The sequence below is a fragment of the Protomyctophum parallelum genome, assembly GCF_964188405.1.
Source record: "Protomyctophum parallelum genome assembly, chromosome: 22".
Classification (NCBI taxonomy): Eukaryota; Metazoa; Chordata; class Actinopteri; order Myctophiformes; family Myctophidae; genus Protomyctophum; species Protomyctophum parallelum.
The window spans coordinates 11,391,094-11,415,688 of record NC_139714.1 but is presented as its reverse complement, the minus strand read 5'-3'; the positions used below and the strand labels follow the sequence as shown (position 1 = coordinate 11,415,688).

The following is a 24,595-nucleotide window of genomic DNA, read 5'->3' as shown; positions in this document are numbered from 1 at the left end:
TTACTGTATGGAGTGCAAAACAGGACTGCATGGTCATATGCTTGAGTTAATACGTGACCGGCTCTGCTTTTAGAGAGGTCCCCATAGGATTGGCTACTTTAAAACCTTCAACATATAAACCAAGTGAAACTCTCAAATATTGACTTCTAAAAGAAGCTTTTCTTCAGTCCTTCTGTAGTCTGGTGTCTTCTCAAAGATTTCAGTTCAATCAAACAGAGTCTGCAGTGCAGTGTACTGTCTGTCTTCACAAGAGAAACAAATATTTCAACAGGTTTCCCTTCACTGAAGTTGTTTTGAAAGTTGACAGAAAATGGGTTGTTTTCTTTGGATAGCATCTGCAACTGCAGCAATTCCCACAACAACTGACTACCCCTTTGGTATATATGTAGAATTTCCTCAATGGAACAAAGGGTGTCATAGTGTGAGGTTGACAGAATGTCATTGGCATCATCATCAGAGGGTGAAAAATGCTACTGACCCTGCATGGGGCTTCTAAAAGCGTATCATGCACTCCCGAGTCCCTGGCAAAATATAATGGGTTTACTGGCAGCCTGGCAGGAATTATTGGTTAATGTAGTCCATAATGTTCAATTGAGAAGTATTTTAGTCCCGTCAGTGGACGTTTCTGTGGCAGTGAGCAGGTCCGGACCGGAATCACGCTCAACGTAAACAGGAAGTAAACGAGAAGGGGTAAATTGCGTTCGGCCACTTACGGGACTAAACTATTTATTTATTGAAAACTACGGACTAATTCATTAAACAAGAATTCCTGCCAACTCTCTAACATTTGGGGCAAGAGGGTAAGCTGTTAAAGCACCTTATATTTTGCATGAAGGAGTTGCTAATTCTGTAATGGTGTCTCGATCTGCAGTGTAGGCTAGCTAGCACTTAAAACTTAGAGAAATAGCTGTTGACATTGCAATATGTTGCATGATTAATACAGCCAAGTTCTCTCACACAATTTGGGGATAATGTGTAGGCCTAGCCAGGCCATTTTTAAACCGCCTAAAAGGGGCAAGGGGGCATGTCGAATTAGGCCCTCTTTCCCTAAAAGCCTAAATTGTAATATAATGGGATGTATAGGCTATTAACTGCGGTAAGTTGGTAACGCTATCCTACACTCACGAACCAAAAGACCTAGACCTCAATTACTGTCATGAAGTGAGCGTCATATCACGTGAACCATGGCTAGACCTCAATTAACCCTGGCCTAGAGTGAACAAAACAATGATGCCCAGTATTGCTTTTTTATGTTGATTGTCAACCATCCATTGATAGCATGGCCAACTTATTCAAAGCTGTAGGTCGGACGGACGGAGTCAGTTCATTCTACCTAGTTACCGTTCAAAAATAATTACAACTCAAAGCATTCATTCTGATTCTGATTTGTTTTTCGTGCAGGGACGCCAGAACGATGCGCGACTCGATTGAGACGAGCATGGCTGGCCGCGATGCTTGACTGCATGATGTGTGTGCGTGCGTGTGTGCAAGTGCAAGTGCGCGCTCGCTCCTCGGGGTCTGAATGGATGGATGGATGGATGTGGATCATAGCCTATACTAGTACAAAGAGAGGCAGGTCGATGACGGTCGGGAGGAGAAGGACACGCGGGGCAGCGGATGGATGGACGAGGGAATATATAGCCTTCAATTGGACGCCTTGACCAAAAGGAACGGCTCGCAAACGTCCGTCAAAAGCGGGTAAGTGCTGAGCGGAAGGAAGGTTTCATATAGCCTATATTAGGATAGGAATATGATACTCCTCATTCCATCACATTCACAGTCTGACTGAAGACGCTGTCACATTTGTTCCGCGCGCTTCAATGTTTACCCCTGTCCCTTCATTCCCCCCCCCCCCCTTTTTTTTTTACTGAACGCCCATAATCGACTAGATCTTTGACAATAATATTGACCTTGCATATCTTATACAATTGCATTTCAATAAAGCCTCTGCTGCTGCTTGGCTGGATCGGTTGACATTATACCCGGTGGCATGGCATTGCATCGGTTCACTGCATGCGCCCACATATGAATGAATCTAAAGCACGGGTCGTCGCACGGTCGCATACACATATCCAAGGACTTTTATATTCTCCGATTTCTCCCTATATGATGATGGCATGTGGCCTCTATAGCCTCCTAGGCTCTGCCTCCATGATATTTTATAATTGGCCTGATTGTACAGTAGCCTATAGGCTATGCCAATCTAGTTCCTAAAGCCAATCTTCACTGATATAACCTAAACATATTCCACTTGCCTCCTGCTACAATGGTTTATTTAAAATTCTCTAGTAGCCTAGCACAAATTTCCATATGCCTATTTTATTAGACAGACATAATGTGAATGTTGTTTTGAGTCAGGCAGAGTCCTGTTCTGACAGTATCAAAAGCATCTACAACTGATATTTTATTCACAAGTTTCTGCCTGTTTGTCAACCTATTCTATCACTGTCTGCAAAACATATAGGCATAGCTTAATAGTTTTGGTTTTCAAAATGTTGATCTCCATAATAAATAGATTACTGTGTCAATGTGTACAAATGGGTCCGTTTGGTTACATTGTGTACACTCTTACACAGTTGAAAATGACACTGCAGGATGTTCCAGTGTAGCCTAATCTCATTCAGACTATATGTATACCTGTATCCCCCACACACAATTCTACATAAGACTGACAGACCACATGGCTCATGGACAGGGTCTGTGTGAAACTGTTACTCTGTCACTCTCACACTGCTAGACTTGTTCAAGTTTTGGAAATCCGATATGAGGGGAGAGAGAGAGAGAGAGAGAGAGAGAGAGGCTAGTATGTGGCTGATGCACTGTTAGGGCTAAAAATAATCTGTTTTTTTTTCTCTCTCCAATATTTTCTCTCTCTTTCTTTCTCTCTCGCTTTTTCTCTCTAATTTACCCTTTCCTCAAAACCCAGGCACCCGGAATGAACCTATAGGCCAATAAGGACTGCTGTTTGTGTCAGAGGTAAGCTGTTTTTTTGTGTCACTATAATTAGCCTAGGTTGTGTTCCTATAATGAACATTGACAGACGGTAGTAAGGACTTGGTTTGAGGAACAGGGCTGTGTGTACGAGTAGTAAGTGGACAGTTGGAGAGTGCTGCTATAAGTTGAGTGTCGCTTGGCTGTGTGTTGCTTACACTGCTTTACTGCGTTACTGTAACCCTTGTCGGACCATTAACTATTCAAACATATTATTTGTGTTTGAATCAAATGAGTTGTCCAGTCAATTGTGCTTTGATTTATAAATTAAACACTGCATGACAATTAGCCCTCCACTCCACCGGAAAGATATGACCTTACAAAAAATATGTAAATATGGTATCACTATAGAATAATCATTTGATTGATAGATTCATTGGTTGATTGATTTATTCATTAAATAAGTGCCATACTTCACACAGTCCCAGTCAGCAAAGGATTTCATTCACAATACATTGTATTTATTTTTTAACACGAATAGTACTAGTGTAACAAATGACTAACAATGCCTATGTGACAATGTTGTGTATGTAACATGTTGCACACTCAAAGTGTACAAATGGAACCAAATGGACAATTAGCGGCCATTAAAGTGGCCCCTAATTGTTAAATGAACAAGTTAAATGAACACAGAGGATGCTATTATTGTGTATTAACAGTGTGGGCCTAAGGAGTATGGTTATGCTACTGTATCTGAGTGCATTATGCTTAAAACCCATTTTGGGGGGGAACCCTTTTGGTGTTAGCATTATGTTATGCTTTAGCTATTGAAAAATAGCAGATCATCAATACAAGCTCGTAGCTCACCACCGAGTGGTGCGCTACGAGCTTGTAGGTCTGCTATTTTTGAAAAATCAAAGAACCACTGACATATAAACATAGCTTTTTCAGAAAACTGTCAGGATGTAGAAGACATTTTTAGAATCTGATCTCAGGTCAGAATGGGTTATGTGATCAAAAAGCAGAGCTGAGCTAGCTCAGCTTACTGGGGTTATTTGCAAGCGATCTAGACACTTGAATGAAAAAATCACGGTAAATTAACTGGACACTATAAAATCAGTTGCATTTATAGTACTGAGGATTATTCTATGTGCCGTCATGTAGTGGAGTATGTTTGTGTTTGCATGCTCTTAGCATCTTAATAATGAGCCTGGATCTCACGGCAAGAGTATAGAATAATATTATGCTTATTAGACCATGGTGAAAGTTCTGGTGGTTGTGTAAACATTGATTGCTAACTCCTTTATATTTACACAGCATTCTTAACGTTACTGTACACAATACTGTACTGTATTTGAATCGCCTGTTCAGTAATATATTACTGTCTCATTCAAATCAACAACCAAAAATCTATGCTGGTGAAAACTGTCCAGGTAACCGAGCTAAACGCAAACCTAGCGATTTAGCTGGTTTATTCAGCGTTTGACTAACCGTGTTTAAAGGGATGTTAGGTCACGTCAGTGTGAAAATGCCATGTGTTCTTTCTGTGCAAGTGCTTTAGCTAGCTAAGCTTCCTGGGTTGTCAACAATGCCATGGAGAGGTTAACAACAGGAGGGCTTTGGAGTCAAGGTCAGGCATGTGCATAGGCCACGTCGCACGCACGCACGGTCGCACGGTCGCACGCACGCATGCACGCACGCAGGCACGCACACACACACACACACACACACACACACACACACACACACACGGCCATTAAAGTGCAAGCATGTAGGTGTCTTGTCTAAATAGTTCCAAGGCAATAAACAGACAAAATATTGTATTTGTTTATACATTTTGAAGTTCACACATGCCAACAAATGCTCGTAAAATTAATACAGTACCTCTAATGCTTTGTTTTATTGTTTGGCACTTTAGCCTGACTGGCCAACTGTAGGGATGGGACGATATGAAAATGTCATGTCACGATAATAATAATTGTGATTAACGATAGTACACGATAATTGTGATAATCAAAATACGCATAAAACTTATAATGGCACTGGCCTCGGGTCTAAAAGGGTTAACAAATGTTAAAGGTCCAATGACACGCCCCGAAAATATCAGTATGATACTGTACATCACATGGTCGGTCTCTGTCAAAACAGTCTGAAAACTCACACGACGGCCGGGGCGCACTGAGCACTAGCTACTAGGCTAGCAGGTAAGGCTAGTCATTTGGATGGCAGATTTGCGTGTGTACTGGCTAAATTTGGCATTTCATTTTATTTTGATGAGCTTGTAGGTCTGCTATTTTTAAAAAATCGAAGAACGACTGACATTTTTAGAATCTGATCTCAGGTCAGAAATGGGTTAATCAGACCAGTGTGTGTCCAGTGGAAACCTCGTATATGAATCTGATCTCAGGTCAGAATGGGTTCATCAGACCAGTGTGTGTCCAGTGGAAACCTCGTATGAATCAGATCTCAGGTCAGAATGGGTTAAATGATACATAGTTTGCAGAGTTAGTTTAGGCAGGTATCTACTCGAGGGGCTCATTCAATGCTATTGAAGTCCTACATGTCGTACGCTGTCGTGGCAATCAGCTGACCATTTGGGTGGGGTATTTAAGCTCACTTAAGGCTGCAATCTCCCTGCATTCCTTCTGTTGCGTTCCTGGTTGTCTCCCCCCCCCCGTCACCCCAGCACCACCAGTGGGCTCTGCTATTTCTGTTCCCATTGGGGGGTGGGGGGGGGGGGGTTGTTATTGTATATCTATCTCCCCATGCTCTTAATGGCTAATGATGGTTGTATAAGAGCCGAGCAGGGAGAAAAATGTAGCAGAGCCGAACGGCAAGATAAAATATCATATGCACACTCACTGTATATTCTCATTCAATAATAATATTCGCTCAATCTATGCGTGAGTTATCTGACTGATCTGTGTGAAGTCACTTCCTGGTTTAGTGGTGCAACTCGTGCGAGGCCGTGCGAGCGAGGGGAGACATACAGGCAGGGAAATGTTTATCTCAGGGCTGAAAAGTTGCTATATACTGTACATAGCAACAACATAGCAACAAATGGGTTCCCGGATTGAAAGGTGTTTATGTAACCTGGGGCAATGTAAATGCATTGTGAGCTTCTATTTGTGTGGAGTGAAATAAAAGCTCTTTACAGGTCTGTTTTGATCAAGTTTAGAGAAGGTTTAAGTGGTACTGAATTGGTGGTGATGACCAGATCCGCGAGTTTCAGCTAGGGCTCATTTCTGATTTTACACTGCACCGCGATTACAATATTTCTGGAATGTATACATTATTTAATAACTTCATTCATAATTTTCATAATTTCTTCTGGAGAAAGATTGCTATCGTGAGCTAACGCTAGTGTTTGAAATTTTGCATCATGATTTCTAGATGGGGAGAAAACGTATGTGCTTCAGAATAAAAGCTCTCTCTGGCAGCCAAGCGATATCGCTGGTGGCCAGACTGGTCACACGGTGGAAGCCAAAGAATTAAACATCTGTTCACTTTGAAACATTGCCAGTGCTTAACGTTCATTTTTATTCATTCAGGGGTAAAACATTTTCATACAAATTCGATCATTATCGTACATCTGGCGACACTGTTCACAGTTGACGACATATGGCTGGCAACCAATGATGACCTCTGTTCATGTTATACCCAGGCTTATGTGGACCAATCGGGTGGCGGCATGGGCTTGTCATTCTGTGGCAACGACAGGAACGATTCGTACAGCGTGGACCTGGGCGTGTTGAATAACGGCTGCTTCGTGGACGCCCTCAACCTGGTCCCCCATGTCTTCCTGCTCTTCATCACCTTCCCCATCCTCTTCATCGGTAGGACACGCACGCACGCACGCACGCACACACACACACACACACACACACAAACACTCCAAGGAACAGCAATGTCCGTGTTTACCTATGTGTTGTTCACCTATGTGACGTTAATGAGCACCAGTATATGACTATGAGTACCAGTAGGGGCGCTGTTGTGCCAGAAACAGAGAGAGGGATAGTGCTGCACTGTTGCCTGCTAATGAGAGAGAGAGAGAGAGAGAGAGAGAGAGAGAGAGAGAGAGAGAGGAGTGAAACTTTTACTCCACTACAATTATTTGAAAACCTTAATTACTAGTTACTTTGTAGATTTTTACCAAACAAACATTTACCACTTCAGTCCTTTTTAAACTTTGGCTAGTACTTTTACTTGTGGTACTTTAAGTATATTTTGATGCCAATACTTTTATACTTTCAATCAAGTCAATTGTGACTTGAGTCTAACAGACTTTTTACTTACCAGTAAGACACCCTGAGGGCGAGGTCGCGTGCACGCATCCGCCTGGGTGACAGCAGACTGCTGGGCGAGCGCTGGCGCTTTGGCATGGGGGGGGTCAGATCAACATATGGAATGAATGCTGTACTGGCCATACATGGAGCGTGTCTTGAGTGTACAGGGTTTGATGAGGTCAGATCAACATAACTGGAACAGGAACAGAACAGGAAGGAAGGACAGGTGGGGTAGGATCAACATCCTATTCCCCAATAGGCGGCCCGCGGGCCATTTGCGGCCCACAGAGCGCCCCCTTGTGGCCCATGAAAGAATTTCCAAAAAAAAAAAAGTTTTTTTTTTTTTTTTTTTTTTTTTTAAGGGTCCCAGATATAAATGGCATTAAATGGGGGTCAGTAGCCTATGCATGTCAAACTGGGCATCCTTTTCAAATGGGGTCTTGCCCTGAAAATGAAATTTCAGGGCAAGACCTCGACCTCGCGCGTGCAGACTCGCCCCCCAGCCTGGTACGCTAGTCAAAATATGGCCCTTGAGGAAAATTAATTGGGGAACCCTGACATATGGAATACAGGTCAGATCCATAATGGAGATTTCACTAGGAAAGACCAAACATCAGACATGGGAACCCTTTAAGATGGTTTATTGAACGAGGGTGGAGAATGGTCATTGCTGTCACGAATGCCATTGCATGAAGTAAGAAAGCGGGGTATGGTTGTACAACATAAACATCCATTGCAAACAACATGGTGGGCCAGCATGGTCGTCTATGAGTGCGCTCTGGCATGCGAAGCATGGGACGCGCAGTATATACGGCCAGGCATGGCAGCAAGGTCGTCCATGGGTGCGTATAGTGCGAGGCACAGAATTACGCACGACATGAACGGCCAAGCTTGGAATACGTAGTGAAGCAGCATGGTCGTCTATGAGTGCTCCTCATGCGAAGCATGGGGAGCGTAGTATAAACGGCCAAGGCTTGGAATACTTAGTGAGGCAGCATGGTCGTCCATGGGTGCATAGAGTGCGAAGCACAGATTACGCACGACATGAACGGCCAAGGCTTGGAATACGTAGTGAAGCAGCATGATCGTCTATGAGTGCGCTCTGACATGCGAGCATGGGACGCGCAGTATAAACGACCAGGCATGGAATACATAGGGAAGCAGCAAGGTCGTCCATGGGTGCGTATAGTGCGAGGCACAGAATTACGCACGACATGAACGGCCAAGGCTTAGATGAATACATAGTGGGACCCGAGGTTCGAGGGGGCGGACCCAGATACTTTGGCTTAGGGGTCGAGGCGTGGGCCTGAGTGATATAGTAGAAACCCCAAAAGTATCATTCTAAAGTTACCAGACCCTGGAACGGTGGGCGTCGTGGAGGGCGCGTTGGAGCAGACGTAGCTGTGATGGGCCTGGGAAGACCTTCGGGCCGAGAGTCTGGGTTATGTGGTCGGGAACTCCCTTGTTGGAGCTGTGACTAGGGTTGGGATTCGTTAGGATTTTAACGGTTCCGGATCCTTCCCGGATCCCTCTTAACGGTTCCGGTTCCTAACGGTTCCCTTAACGGATCCTAATATAATTTTTTCCCCTTTTCTTCTGACATAAATGATGCTTATATTATAACTAACCTAACCAAGTACATAATAAAAACAAATGAATTAATTAAATTATTGAAAATGCACTTTACAAGTATGAGGTGGCACTATTATTTAAACTTCACCACCACCACCACCAGCTAGCCACCACAACAATATCATTTTTACTCTATATTGCAATTTGCTGTATATTAAATACAGTACACATTGCAATAATGATATTGTTGTGGTGACAAATGTTGTCTTTAATGTTCAGATTAATTTAATATGAAGGACCCCTTACCCTAATGGAAACAAATAGTGCTTTCTTGGAATAAAGAAATCCTTTTAGCAGACCTTGTATTGAACTGTAGGCTACGTTCCTGTGCTTTTTTCTGCAAACTGTTTATAAAGTAGGCTAATCAATCTATGGAGGTATATGCACCTAAACGCTGGGCTCTCAACAGTCACGCGATTAATTTAGAGCCAAATCAAAAGCAGTTGAGTTGCTTATAAGTTGTAAAAAATAAGTGCAGAAAATTGATTTGGCATGATTCATAAAATATCAGACAGAAAGACGTCGAGACATTGGCGTTCTAAATTAACACCATTAACAACAGTTGTACAATACACCTAATGAAAAGCTCTGTAGACATTAGTAGTTTTTATTTTCTATTACGTTACTAGCCTGGGGAAAGTGAACCAGCCTTGCATCATCCTCATCCCCCGCCGGCTGTGGTGGAGCTGCGGGGAGTGTGAGCTTTCCGCATGGCTCTCAAACGCGATTTGCCTAGATTATTCTCGTGAGTTGTGGACTCGTGTAGGCGTATTGATTTTGAGTTGTTTCATCAATGTGGACGTGCAACTGGTACAAGTTGCAACAACCTTTGCAGGGAACTATAGCATAACATTTATTCCACTTTGCGTGCTCAGCCTCAGAGTCATTTCCCTCTCTGTTAACCACACTTTGGAGATCTCTTCGACATCACTCGCTCCGCAGCGGTGAGCGGTCGCTGAATGCACAGAACAGTGGGCGTATCCTCCCCGACCCCACACACTCCTTTAGGTGGGGTGACGTCACCTCAGGCTCTGCTTGCATGCATGCACATTGCACAGACACAGCGGAGCTAAATGACGACTGATGAGAACCGTTTGGGGAACCGTTAATAAAAAAACGATGGAACCGGCTCCGGATCCGCAATGTCGGAACCGGGTCTGAAATGGACCCGGTTCCGAATCCCAACCCTAGCTGTGACGCGGCTCCAGTTCTGGAGGGGTAGCCGAAGGAGTGTTCAGGGGAGAGTCCTGGTCGGCGGGGACCAGGTGGAGGTAGGAATGGAACCAGGAGCGGATGGCGACTGAACCGCTGTTGTTACGAACCCGATGGCGTGCGTGCTGGGCGTGTCGGGTGAGTGGGTGGTTAAAGGGGCTCATTGGGCTGAGGGAGGTGTTGGAGATGCGGGAAACCCAAAAGAAACGAACAGGAGAACTTGGCTTCGAGCGTGGCATGGTGAGGGGCCTGAAGCCGGTGCGGAGGATGGAGCTGTTGTGGGTTAAGGTGTGGTGGGTTGGTGTTGAGGAGATGGGCGTTTGGCCTGCTTGTCGGTGCAGGTGGGACGGGAGTGGGAGCCGCCGCAGAAGGTGCAGATGTGGAGATGGCGGCATGCTGACAGGTCGCAGCCTCTTTCATTGAAATTATTGCAAACCGTTTTGGTGCCGACAAAGACAAGCGGGCGGCCACGCATGTCTTTGGCCTTGGAGGAAGTGGGGAAGACCTTGCTGGAGGTGGTGACGCTCAGTAGGGGGGGGGGGACGTAGCTGGTTTGGTGTGCGGCGTGAGGGCGGGGCTCTGGAGCTCTGAAGGTGCAGTGGGTGGTGGGATGGGTGGGGCAGTTGCAGAGACTGCATGCTTCAGAGGTTTTGCCGGCAAAAATCCTGCAGTATAGCTCCAGCTCGAGGGAGCCCCAGTAGGTGGTGGTGTTGAAGTGTTGGAGTCTGGAGGCGGCCCTGGCGGAGAACTGACGGTGGTACTCGTAAAACAGGCTGCCTCCGAACCGTGTGCAGAGGTCCATGCAAATGTAAAGGTGGTCGTCCAGTTCTTGGCGGCGGGAGGGGAATGAGGTGCATAGAATGTCTCGGAATATGGAAAATGCTAGGACAAACTCTGTGGGTGTGAGGACGGAGGAAGTGGATGGGGAGAGGTCTCGGAGGGTGATGGAGATTCCTCCGAGATCTACTGACCGGTGTTGGGCTGTGCTGGCGGAGGGGCGTATGAGGGAAGAGAGATCGATGTCCATACCTTGTAAAATCTGTGAGCGGAGGTGTGAGGGGACCATGGGGGCGTTGAGAGCGATGGCGGATGGCGGGATGGGTGCTGGCGTTGCTGTGAAGAGGGAGAAGGAGGGGGGGGGGGCGGTGGGGAACGCTGGGTGGGGGGGGAGAGAAGACACGTTGGTGTGTGGGGCGCTAGGTGCTGCTGGGGGAAAACCTAGGATGGCTGGGGGGAAACCTAGGGGGGATGGGGCTTGGTAATTGTACTGAAAGGGGGGGTGGAGGTGGGGTGCTGCTGCCTGCTGGAAATGGGGGGGAGGAACGGGTTGGGCATGGGGGAAAGAACCAGGAGGATATAGTAATGGGGAGGTGTGAGGTAGATGGAAAACGCTGGCCGTGTGGGGGGTGGAGAGAGCTGAGGTGGCTGGAGCTCCTTCAGGGGGGGGGGGGGGGGTGGAGAGGGTGGATGTCTGGTGGAAACGGCTGCCTCTGGAAGGTCACGGTGGCTGCGGGATGTTGTGTGGCGGCCTTCCTTGTCCCGCGACGTGGCGGAGCTGCCTGCCGCGCAACAACGCCGCCTCTCGGCCGAGCAGGCGCCTGTTGGTCTTCTCCTGGGCGCGTGACGTCGTGTCGGCGCGACGGACCTGCGACGGCTGGTGGTGTTGTTGTGGTGCTGTTGCTGTTGCTGCGTTGGCCGGTGCGGGTGGTGGTGAGAAGGTTGAAGAGGCTTTGTTTTCTGGCGGTTCTGGTGAATGGTATCCCTTTGGCGGTGAGTGCACGCTGGAGACCGACGACGGTCCAATCCGACATTAGCGTCGGCGCCGAGTCGTACGTGCCGCGCGAGGAGGCGCCGCGGCGGTTTGGCTGGAGAGCTGGGGAGGGAGATGGATCCCCGCGAAACTCCCGGGGTGTCCGGTTGAGATCGGACGCGGCGGGACGAGGAGGTGCCACGGCTGCTGACCTGGAGCCGTGCTGGCTCGGTGGCGTGTCGGGCACGGCATTCGGATCGGCGACATCCTGGTGAGTACCGAGAAAAATGTCGTCGTTCTCCTCGGCGTGAGCGAAAAGCAACATGTTGAGATCAGGCACCGCGAGTCCTCGGTCTGACATGTTTGGTAGCTGGTGGTTAGCTGGCTAGGTGGCAGAGAGAAAATGCGCGATTTTAACTCTGGTAACGTTGGGGTGTGCGTGTTTACAAGAAACTGGCACAGGGCACTTTTTTGACGGTTGAGTTTAAGTACCCACGGTAATGGGCGACGTAGGAGTGGCCAGGCTAGTTGGAAGTGGGTGAGTGGTGGCATGGTTGGCAAGGGTGGAGTATTGATTGGCAAGGGAGGAGATGGCAGGCAGGTGGGTTGTCTTCTGCTTGGCCAAACCTCCCGAACCTTAGTTGTTCCAACTCCATCTAAGGGTTTGAGGTCAAATGTAGGCGTGACCATATATGGAGGTGTGATGTCACGAGGCATTACCATATATGGAGGTGTGATGTCAGGATGTGTGACCATATATGGAGGCGTGACGTGACACACGGAAATGCAGGTTTTCATAGTGAATGCGACCTACGGTCACAATAACAGAGAATTTCTGCATGGCAGTATTGATACTTTTACTTAAGTAAACAATTTGAATACCTTATTCCACCACGGGACCCCGCGGTGTGTCTGGCTGACAAGTACAGTAGTGCTGGCTGACGATCAGCGCAATATCTCCCCTGGCCAAGTAGGCAGAGTTCAAGTCGCTGGGTAGGACATTATGGTTTGGTGTGTGTGTGTGTGTGTGTGTGTGTGTGCCTCTGTCAACATATGTTACTGGTGTCTGTGTACATAAGCTTCTCACTGGGTCATTAATACATCAGACATGACTGCATCAGATGTGTGAAACGGTAATCTCTGAGGATTATCCACATGACGCCCTCGGACGTTTGGCGAGAACAGCAGATCTGCACGCTCACAGCGAGCGAGATTTGGTGTAGAGGGAAATTCTAACCCTGGGGCACATCGGTCAACTAACCCTGGGGCACATCGGTCAACTAACCCTGGGGCACATCGGTCAACTAACCCTGGGGCACATCGGTCAACTAACCCTGGGGCACATCGGTCAACTAACCCTGGGGCACATCGGTCAACTAACCCTGGGGCACATCGGTCAACTAACCCTGGGGCACATCGGTCAACTAACCCTGGGGCACATCGGTCAACTAAGTATGGTTTCATTGGTTCATTGGAAGAGAACCAATCCAAAACTTGTTCATTTAGACTGGGAAAGCCTATACGTGTATACAGTATACAGTATACTGTATGTCGTTAGTGTGGGAAACCTCCAATCGAGGCCTGGGCTGCGACTGAGCGGTCGAGGCACATAGGCTGGTAATCCAGCCTGATGTCGCGGGTTCGAGTCCCAGGCCCGTCAGCCTTTTCCGCATGTCTTCCTCCCCCATCTCTCTCCCCCTTTCCTGTCCAAAAATGACTGTACCCTATCAATAAAGGGCTCGGGACTCGAACCCGCGACACGCCGTCAGGCTGGATTACCGGCCTAGGTGCCTGGACCGCTCACTCAACACTGATGAGTGTAGCATTAGCCGCCTTTTTCATTCTGCAGAGTAAAGCGCATTACAGTAATTGCTAGACTATTAGACTAATTAACAACTTTCTTTTCAACCCTGTGTCAATCATCTAATGTGATCCTGGGCTCTACACACCCTCCGCCAACCTGGGGAGAGCAACGGACTTGAACTTTTTTTTAAAAGATTCTCTCTGTGTGTGCGTGCGTGCGTGCGTGCGTGCGTGCGTGCGTGCGTGCGTGCGTGCATGCATGCGTGCGTGCGTGCGTGCTTGTGTGTGTGCGTGTGTGCGTGCATGCGTGTGTGCGTGCGTGCGTGCGTGGGTTTGGATTTTATTCCTTATATGTTCATTTCATCTAAAGTGGCTGTATCAGACACACGCTCACACACACACACACACACACACACACACACACACACACACACACACACACTCGCTATTCTGTCCTCCAGCTGGGTGAAAGATAGATTTTGAACTGGTTCAAGCCAGTGGTTCTCATGGTCCAAATGGAGTGTCACAGGTCTGTAACTCTCTCTATTATTTTAATTTAAACTCTGTAAGTTTAATGACTGAGGATTTATTTTACAGTGTAGATTACCATGACAGTAGTTTACTTCAAGTGCTCCCTGTCACGTATTGATGTGGTCAGCACCCAAATGCAGACAATTTCTATACGTTTTCTTACGTAATACGTTTTCATGTGGACAGAGATATTTTGGCCTCAAGACGCAGATTATTTTTTCTTCATAGATGCTATTTCTGTTTCGGTTAAATAGCCTACTTGATAGATTGTTTACAGGCAAACTACCATCGTAGGCTACTCTGCTTCAGAACCACCAGAGACGTAGCAGCTGGCTGCTGGCCAATGCAGAGCTCCACCCAGAGTGCACACTGTCCTGCAACTCCTGATTATTGCATTTATACAAACAATAACAAGAGGCTCGCACACTGACAAAATCACGCTGCGGCTCTTTGCAAAAAAAAACACACACTTGAGGCACTGTGGCTGCAACATGACGTCACTGCTTAATGCAAACATTAAAAGTCGATAGACTTGGCTGCCACGCGCCACATGACGTCACGCGTGGTGCTGTTCTTTTTTCATGGATGTCACAACATGACGTGATTTCTGAAAGGCAGATATCGGAGGCCAGCATCCCATAGCTTAGCCTATATAGCCTATTATTTATTAGGCTACAAAAGTATGTTTTTATGGATCTCTATATAAAAAAGTGTAAGAAATAAAAGTAATTTAAAAACACCCCCCACCCCATGATGACATGATGGGAACAATGCACGAAAACGGATTTCACACACTTTTTTACCTTATAAACCTGCGAGGTGAAAATAAATTAAAGCTGACATCAGCTGCTGGGGTGCTGGGTTAAAAGAGGATCATAAAAGCAATAGAAACGGCCTGTGTATGAAATCTACTGGAGCGAAGCTGAGGAGCGTACAAGTGGAGCACCTTCCATTGACATGGTCATAAATTACACGATGGATATGGTCACAGTTAGAGACCTAAGTGATTTTGTTTATTCATTCGATGATAAAAGAACATCCTTTGCAAGTGTATAGACCTATATGCTATGGAGTCAACAACATGTCACTCTGGCTATAGTTTATCTAGCCAATAATCTCCGCGTCCTCACACATGCACTTTGTCTTGCATATATACAAGCCCAGTGGTGTGTGTGTGTGTGTGTGTGTGTGTGTGTGTGTGTGTGTGTGTGTGTGTGTCTGCGTGCATTGTGGCATACTGTAGAAACTTCAGGGGCCAAAAAGGAGCGTGCAGGCTCCCAGACATAAGCGCTCAGCAGTATGATGGAGGTAGGCATGAAGCTAGCTGATCCCCTTTTGGTGAATGTTGAGCAAAATAATATAAGGGATGCCCAGAAAAGAAAGAAAAAAATCTCACTGTATATATGTACAGTTTTTGTTTTAATAACCTCTATTATAGTGTATGTCTGAACTATGTCAGATCATGATGTATGTCATTAATTGATTCCCCAAAATAAGGAACAAAGTGTATATAGGCCTGTCACAATTATTGCATAATCACCTGAGATAATACCAATGATCAATTATTTGAGATAATAGTAATACCAATCATTTTTGCATAATCGTCAATCGTTTCCATGTTGAAAAATGTCCATACATTTTCAAAAAAGATTAGCAGAAATAGCATCTACAACTATAGTTACAACTCATCACTTCCAACTTCAACTATTTTGTACATTTTTGTTAAAGAAAATGTATATTTAAAATTATTAAATGTGCCTGTGAATTATTTGAATATATTTGTCATATCTATCTGCCCTATACAATTTGTCATTACGAAGCCTAAAAGTCAAACGGATACAAATTGTAACGTTCCAATGTGCAAAAATGCACAATTAAATTGTTAATCGCAATTATTTGTGTGACAATTAACCGTCAACTTAAAGCTGCTATAAGCAATAATATGTCAACTTTTTAATGACCTTATTATTTTAATTTATTTTGGTATTCAGACAGACAGCAATGGGTAGAACGCTCCCCAAAAAATGTAGCCTCTGCTTATAGCATTTTTAAATGAGTAATCGTGAGTCGTGACAGCCCTAAGTATCTTTACCTACAGCATCAGTTAAATAAGGGACACATCTATTCGTTTCCAAATAAGGTACGAGTCCATATTTCAAGGGACGGTTGGCAAGAAGAACAGTTGGTTGGTTGAATGTAACTGTGTGACTGTGGTGTCCCTTACTCAGTCTCTGGGGATTTATGACTAAGATTTACTGTTAATGTGTGGTTTATATATAGTGTGTGTGTGTGTGTGTGTGTGTGTGTGTGTGTGTGTGTGTGTGTGTGTGTGTGTGTGTGTGTGTGTGTGTGTGTGTGTGTGTGTGTGTGTGTGTGTGTTTGTTTGCACATTTACAAATGTTATATTACTGTGCGTGCGTGCGTGCATGGTTTCTGGGAAGTTCAGACTCTGAACTCTGACTCAGCTGTTTCCCTGAGGACTCACTAATTAATGCTTCCTGGTTTGGATTGTTTATTATAGATAGACGGTGTCCCCAGAGTGTCCTCCAGTTGGTTTAACGACAGAAACCAAATGAACGTTAAAGTAATATGCCCTCAGTGGTGGACAGTAACAAAGTACATTTACCCTGAGTAGCGTACATTCTTTGAGTATCTGTACTTTACTTGAGTAGACCTATTTGTATTTGTAGATACTTTCACTCCACTACATTTCAAAGTCAAATTGTATTTTTGACTCCACTACATTTTTAGAAAGGGAAAAAACATTCTGTACTGGCCATAATGGAGCGTGTGTTGAGGGTACAGGGTTTGATGAGGTCAGATCAACATATGGATTGTCAGAACAGGTCAGCTCCATATTATGGTAAATGGTGCATTCATATATCGCTTTTATCCACGGCACTTTACAGAGATTCACACACACATTCACACACCGATCCCAGAGGACAACATGCAAGGCATCAACCTGCACATCGGGAGCAATTAGGGATTCAGAGTCTTTCTCAAGGACACTTTGAGACTACTCTGGGGGAGCCCGCCCGGGTTCAAACTGGGAACCTTGCGGTTCCCATCCGGTCACTCTACCCCTGAGCCACTGCCGCCCCATATATATGGAGATCTAAGGGTGGCAGTGGGGGCAGTGTCAGCTCCATATAAGCCATATATACTTTGGTCAGCTCCAAACAGGTCAGCTCCATATATGGAGATCTAAGGGTTTGAGGTTTGAGGTCAGATGTAGAGTTGCTGGCCGGCTCCATATATGCAGATCTAGAGGTGATTATCCAGTCTTCTCCATGTATGGCTATCCAGGGTTTTATGAGGTCAGTGTCGTGATCTTCATATATGGAATGGAGACGGCAATATATTTTCATAGTAATCTGCAACCTACTGTCGTAATAGGTGTATCCCACTCGATGTGTCGGAACCTCATCGATGAAGATTCGAAAATAGCAGATCTACAAGCTCACAGCTTGCAGATCTTGACATTTTCTTGATGACATTTCGGAAATATAGTAGCAACACAAATCTTGTATGGGGGTCCCTGGCAGGAAGTCATCTTATCGTCTACTCGGGCACACACACACACACACACACACACACACACACACACACACACACACACACACACACACACACACACACACACACACACACACACACACACACTGATACCAATGCAGACAGTACCAAGCGTGTGCCAACCATTTTTCTATCTGCAGCCAAGGAAGCCATGTTCCCACCACCACACCATGTGAACTGATTTGATCCCCACCCTGCGCGCACACGCACGCACGCACAGTACACACACACACACTGTTCATCTACACAGTATCTAACATCTGAGGCCAGCTTTACCAGCAATCTTGTATATTAGCTTTTTTGTGTGTATCAAACGGGGCTTAAGGCACTGACCAGGCGGGAGGACATCTGCTTGCCTGGTGTCTTATAGTGGGGCTATTTTTCAGGAGGAGGAGATTAAATCCCTTCGCCGAAAATGATCACATTTGTGATGTCTAGGGAAAAAAGAATCGGAATCGAAAAAAGTATAGACCCCGGGACGTCTCTGGTCAACAAAGTATATATGGCTTAAAGGAGTAGTTCATCCAAAAGAATTACACACCTCTCCTATATTGAGGATTTGGAGCCACACTCCTCTGCACTGTTATTGGTTAGCAAAATACAAGGCTCACTCCCACTCCTAGACCAGATTTCCAGGCTCATTTGCCCAGGTTTTCTTTCCACTTTTAGTTTTCGTCACATTTCTGTGGCAGAAAAGATGCTAATGTCTCGAGACTTCGCAAGTGTCAGGGTTGACGTTGTTACGTCATCCCCTCCTTTTTATGAGGCATCTTGCCAGAACCATTCTCTGTCGCATTAGAAACTTCAGTCAAGTCCGTATAAGAATATAAACCTAAGCCTTACAACTAAGCTTATCTTTAACTTGTCCATCTTTAAATCCGAGACCTAATCTACTCTGCAAATCTTTAGTCAAGACTTTACTCTGCTATAGGAGTTACATCATGGTCAGCACTTCCGCTCTTGTGACCACGGAACATTCTCAACCCTTACAGCAAGTTTCCAACAGGAGACTCCGCCGTTCATCAAATTAGTGGCTCAGGAATGCGACAAAAACGAAACAAAATGATCTCATTCTCTCTCTCTCTCTCTCTCTCTCTCTCTCTCTCTCTCTCTCTCTCTCTCTCTCTCTCTCTCTCTCTCTCAGGTTGGGGCAGTCAGAGCTCTAAGGTACAGATCCATCATAACACATGGCTCCATTTCCCCGGCCACAACCTGCGGTGGATCCTCACCTTCTCGCTGCTGTTCGTCCACGTCTGCGAGATCGCCGAGGGCATCGTCTCCAACAAGTAGGCGACGAGACTTGCAAAATGCAAAATGACGCAACGTTAATGGGTTGACACCGTGGGAGGTTTACGGCGGTCACATCTGCGCGAGCATATATATATACAGTATATAAATGATGGCGCCGCAAACCTGATAATATTTTCACCAGCTTTTTGTTTGTGCTTTGTTCTTACGCTGTGTCAGTGGCAACAAGAAGCAAGGAGAACCGCATTGTACAAATAACCCAATACTCTTATCATCGTATGGAAGTCTTTCTAGATGGAATCTGATTTATCCAAGTTAATGTGTCTCACTCACCGTCTCACTCTCTCTCACCAGAATGATGTTGACGGACCACCTGCACCTCTTCATGCCAGCGTTTATGGGCTTCATAGCAGCCATCACGTCAGTGGTTTACTACCACAACATAGAGACCTCCAACTTCCCCAAACTACTGCTGGGTAGGTATATAATCGTCACATCAGCGGTGTACCACCATTACCGCTGTGTCAGGACGCCGGGTAATGGAGTTCTGCATATGCAGAACTCTTCTCAAAGTACCCGTAGGAAACTCAGGAGGACAGTTTACGATGACTTCACTTAAACTTAAAACAGAATACAAAACGGCACACCTCACAGGGCGAACAAACGGGACCCCGTGCCATGTCATTATTCCGACCTCCCATTGTTCCGAAATCTCTAACCTTAACCTAAACATAACCGCAAGCACGGGAGCAGCGCATGTTCGCCAACCAGCAGCGCATGTTCGCCAATCTTAGCGCATGTTCGCCAACCAGCAGTGCATGTTCGACAACCTTAGCGCATGTTCGGATCTATGGGCAGTCCCCCCCGTTGTTTAATCATCACGTCAGCGGTATACCACCATTACTGCTGCTCAGTGTCTCTGCAGGAAGGCCACGTTTGCACAATCAGTTGTATATTTATCACATCACGGGTTTAAAGATGCAGGGCAGTGGGTGACGTAATTGTTTTCGTGCACGCTCCATCATCAGAGTGAGAGCAAAGGGAAAGGGATAGAAAACAGGTTAAATAGAACAAATACAGATATACAACACAGCTACAGATAGGGTGTGCACATCGCATGTGAATGTGATATTCATAGCATTTGTGAAACAAGTCCCCAGGACTTGTTTTGTTATCCTTTGTGTTTTACTGTTCCCCCATGCTAATTGGCACAATCAGTGCCGGAAGTGCATCAAAATAGAAGCTCCGGGGTGCCAGAGTTGTCTGATCGCTTTTACTCTGAAAGCCATGAACCGGAAACACTTTCCTAAAAAAGTTGACTTTACAAAGTGACCTCACATCCCCGATCATCTTAATCTATTTTTTTACGCTCCAAAAAGCGTTCATATTTTGCGGGAGAGACGGATGAGGAGCAGAAATGAAGCGCCAGCATATCGATCCATTCATCACCACGGAGAGCGCCTTGGATTAGGAGATACGAGTCATTCTTTCAACATGGGAGTCAATGACAAGCTAATAGTTGCACAGAGCGTTAGCATACGGAAAGCGAAAAGCGAAATGCCAAAAAAGAAAATAGGAAAGATTCTGAATATTCTTATCTCGCCCCGTGTCACTAGGACGTCGCTAGGACGTCCACAGACGTCGTAGGCACTAATCTTTCGGGATCCTTATGACGGCCTCACTCGTCGTATGAACTGAAACGGTTAAAATGTTTGACTAATACTAATGAAGTATTCAATCAGTCAGTCAGTCAATCAATCAATCAAATGCATCACATGAAGGTGTGGGTGTGTACATGTTATTTTGAAAATATAGGTAAAAAGCAGCAGGTACAGTGTTCCTTAAAGTCCTGTTTCAAAGACCAGTTTGTGTGGCATGAAAAAACATTACTGTAGGATATTTCACATGGTTAAAAACACGTTGTGTATGCCTTGTTCAACAGTCTGGTGGTAGCTGCGTAGAAACTGCTCAGAAATTGGATGTTCAGGCATTTCATACTGCAATGAACTGTAAGCTTGTAGATCGGCTATTTTTGGTGAAGAGATTTGGTGTATATAAAAAGAAAAGAAGACTGCAAGTTCAATTTCAGTTCAGGTCCGTTTGACTAGGTTATACAGGGTTTAAGTGCAGGACTGTTCCTTCTGTTTTATGGGAAGGCTGTGTCATTTGGCTGTTGACATTAACAGCCAGACATTAAGGCGACATACTGTTGCACTGCCTTCTTTACCAGAGGCGGTGTCACATTAACCATGATCTTTCCTGGATACAGAGTCGGATTTGCCAAAATATGGAAGCAGATGTTCTGTCCAGCTGAACAGATTTGATTTGTCACGCAACCGGAACCTCCAGTAGTAAAAAGCATGCAAAAGTGCATGAATCCTAAATGCCTGTGCATGCATTTCACTGCATTTCGCCAAGGCGAAGAAAAAACACTTGATATTATAGGATATTGTTTTCAAGGTTTGATTTGTAAACAAAAAAAAAAGAAAGAAAAGAAAAACACAACATACTTGAGCCCTATATTCTGTACTTCTTTGTACAACAAATACCCGATCTACTAGCTCTAGATTGCAGATCTGCTATTATTATATATATTTTTAGGGCCTTTTTCTGCCTTTATTTGATAGTGTACAGTATTCTGACAGGAAATGGGGAGAGGGGTCGTATGGAAGGGACCGAACCCACGACACGCCGTCAGGCTGGATTGGCAGCGTAAGTGCCCGGAACGTCTACGCCAGCCGATATATATAAGATTGACAAATGAAAACGTGTCGCAAAAATGTATACCCTCCAGCCTTGTTCATCTACTGGGTGTTGGCCTTCATCACAAAGTCCATCAAACTGTGGAAGTTTGCGGAGACGGGAGTGAGGCCCAAACACCTGCGCTTCTGCATCACCTCCCTGCTGGTGCTCCTCTACGGACTGCTGATGGCCGTGGAGCTCAACGTCATCCGCGTCAGGGTGAGTCACTGCTTTCACTTCCTGGATCAAAGGTCGGGCCAGCAGTGGGTCGGTCGGGAGCCATTGTTTTTGGTTTCCTAAATTTTTTTCTTTTTTTATTATTATTTTAAAAAAAAGTTAAAAACATACAAAATTACTTTCCCAAAAAAGTTAAAAAGAATTCCATGAATTAAAAATAAAATGCAATGATCTTTTCAGTGATTTCATGAAGAAATCAAAGAAATTCCATAAATCAGAAAACAAATGTTTAAGAAGTAGTGAAAATAGCCGAAAATTCAAGCTCGCAACGCAGCACTTGTAGATCTGCTATTTTCACTAGTTTGGGTCCCGGGGCAAACGTAATTTATTTTTTGGGGTCTTGAGCTAAAACGTTTGGGAACTACTGACCTAAAGCAGCATTTGATTTAGAGTCTAGAAAGTAATACTGGATACATCTCTGTTTGTTAATTTCATTTTGATTGACTCACTATACTTTAAACTATACTTATCCGTTTTGAATTCCAAGTTTGTAAACTTAATTAGAGAATAGCTAGACCACCATGCCATCACAGTTCCAGGGATTAGAGCGAACATTTCCGTTGTTACGTAACCAAAATATCTCCGTCCGAACTCCGGAAACTGAATTACTATATTTCCCATCATTCAAGTGTGGTAGCAGATGCATAAATTAAGTTCCCATAATCCTAAACAGAATGGAAATGCACCTCAATTAGCTTCTATCTACTGGTTGTGGCAAAGCACACTATGGCGCTGTTTAATACAAGTTTTTTGTATTTACTTGTATATCTTATTTTAACCACTTAAACCCCATGTACTGTAGCCTATTTAACCCATTCTGACCGGGCACCCATTTTGGTGTCAGCATCATGTTATGCTTTAGCTATTTAAAAATAGCAGATCTACAAGCTCATATCGCGCCACCGAGTGGCGCGCTACGAGCTTGTAGGTCTGCTATTTTTGAAAAATCGAAGAGCGACTGACATTTTTAGAATCTGATCTCAGGTCAGAATGGGTTCATCAGACCAGTGTGTGTCCAGTGGAAACCTCGTATGAATCTGATCTCAGGTCAGAATGGGTGAACAGAATGTTATTTTCGCAAAATGTTTTCCGATTGTATAGAATTGAGACGATACCAATCTATGTTTGACTCACATTGTTCTCTTTTCCCTTTTGTCTCGGTGTAGAAATACGTGTTCTTCGCCAACCCTCAGAAGGTGAAACCACCCGAGGATCTGCAAGATCTGGGTGTTCGCTTCCTACAGCCATTTGTCAACCTGCTATCCAAGGTACAGTACATGTACATAACAGTACGTGTGGTCAGTTAACTTTGTTCACTCCAGAAAAGAACAAAGTGTACCCCTTGTCCAGGAGTTTGGTTCCGGAATCCTTTACTGTGTGTGGAGGTCAGCCCCACCAGGTTTAACCTGTAGCACTCAACCTCCCGCAGCAGTGTGTGAACATTATCGGGTTCAGTAGGTGAGCTCTAGACCGGATCAGAGCACTAAGTAGTGAATACAGGCTAAAACAGGCTTTCCTACTGCGAAAAGCTGGTGTCTATGGTATATTTATATAAAAGCTGGTGTCTATGGTATATTTATATAAAAGGTCTATGGTATAAAATATAAAAGCTGGTGTCTATGGTATATTTCTCGCAGAAAGTTTCCATATCTCTCCAATGGACCCTATAGTGGACTTTTCATATATTTACATGCAGTTCAGTATTGGGTCAATGTTCTACTATTGCAATAAGTAAGTATAAGTAGATTGAAGAGGCTTATTGTCAGTATCAGCCGATAACATGGGAGTCTATCCTCCCTAGAATGCGTTAGACCCCTGGGAGACGGGTTGCTGAGGTGGAGCGCCACACCATCAGCTCCCAGTACCACCCGCACTATAATACGCAGATCCCTGGCATATCTTATCAAATGGGGGTCCGCGGGCTAATTAGTGTCAATTTCTTGACATGAAATAGTTTGGGAACCACTGCTCTACTGTGCATAAGGCCTCTGATCTCTCTCTCTCCTCTTCATCACCAGGCCACGTATTGGTGGATGAACCCCCTGATCATCGGAGCTCATAAGAGACCCATCGAGTTGAAGAAGATCGGCAAGCTGCCCATCGCCATGAGAGCCCTGACCAACTACCTGCGGCTGAAAGACGCCTACGAAGACCAGAGGGTACGCCCGGCCGTCACTCACCGGCATGACGTTTTACTTTACCATCGCACGTCCCACTGGGAGGAGACCCCGGGGCAGACCAAAGGCGCAGTTGGAGGAAATACATTGACCAACTGGCCTTGGAACGTCTCAGGATCCCCCCAGGAGGAAGTCACTAATGTTGCTCTGGAGAGGGAAGTCTGGAGCACTCTGGTGGAGCTGTTGCCCCCGCGACCCGACTACGGATAAGCGGTTGAAGACGGATGGATGGATCTCACCTCATGACCTCGGCAGGCGTCCTACTCCAGTTCTCAACCTGTGGGCCATGAAACAATTGACAAAACACAAAGATTTTCATTAGAAATGTACCGTAGAAACAATTTCATGGTATTTTTCATTGATGAAATGTTGTGATTCTTTTGTTTAAACTATTTATAATCGTTAATAATAATAATAATAATAATAATAAAAATAATAATATATATCGGCCGCCCTACACAGTATAT

General features: G+C 45.2%; 1 protein-coding gene across 4 annotated transcripts in view; it reads left to right on the top strand.

Annotated features, from left to right (window-relative positions):
- The first annotated feature begins 2,842 nt into the window (after window positions 1–2,842).
- The window catches only part of abcc9 (ATP-binding cassette, sub-family C (CFTR/MRP), member 9), a 91,220-nt gene continuing 69,467 nt past the window's right edge, over window positions 2,843–24,595 (top strand). For all 4 annotated transcript variants that reach the window (XR_014568834.1, XR_014568835.1, XM_083758179.1 and 1 more), the window contains exons 1-7: window positions 2,843–2,976; window positions 6,596–6,767; window positions 18,869–19,010; window positions 19,327–19,448; window positions 21,767–21,933; window positions 23,118–23,219; window positions 23,970–24,110. Coding sequence is in view for 2 of the 4 variants with exons in the window: in XM_083758179.1 (XP_083614305.1) it covers window positions 6,623–6,767; window positions 18,869–19,010; window positions 19,327–19,448; window positions 21,767–21,933; window positions 23,118–23,219; window positions 23,970–24,110 (819 nt within the window). In the remaining 2 variants the exon portion in view is untranslated. The remainder of the gene's footprint in view (window positions 2,977–6,595; window positions 6,768–18,868; window positions 19,011–19,326; window positions 19,449–21,766; window positions 21,934–23,117; window positions 23,220–23,969; window positions 24,111–24,595) is intronic.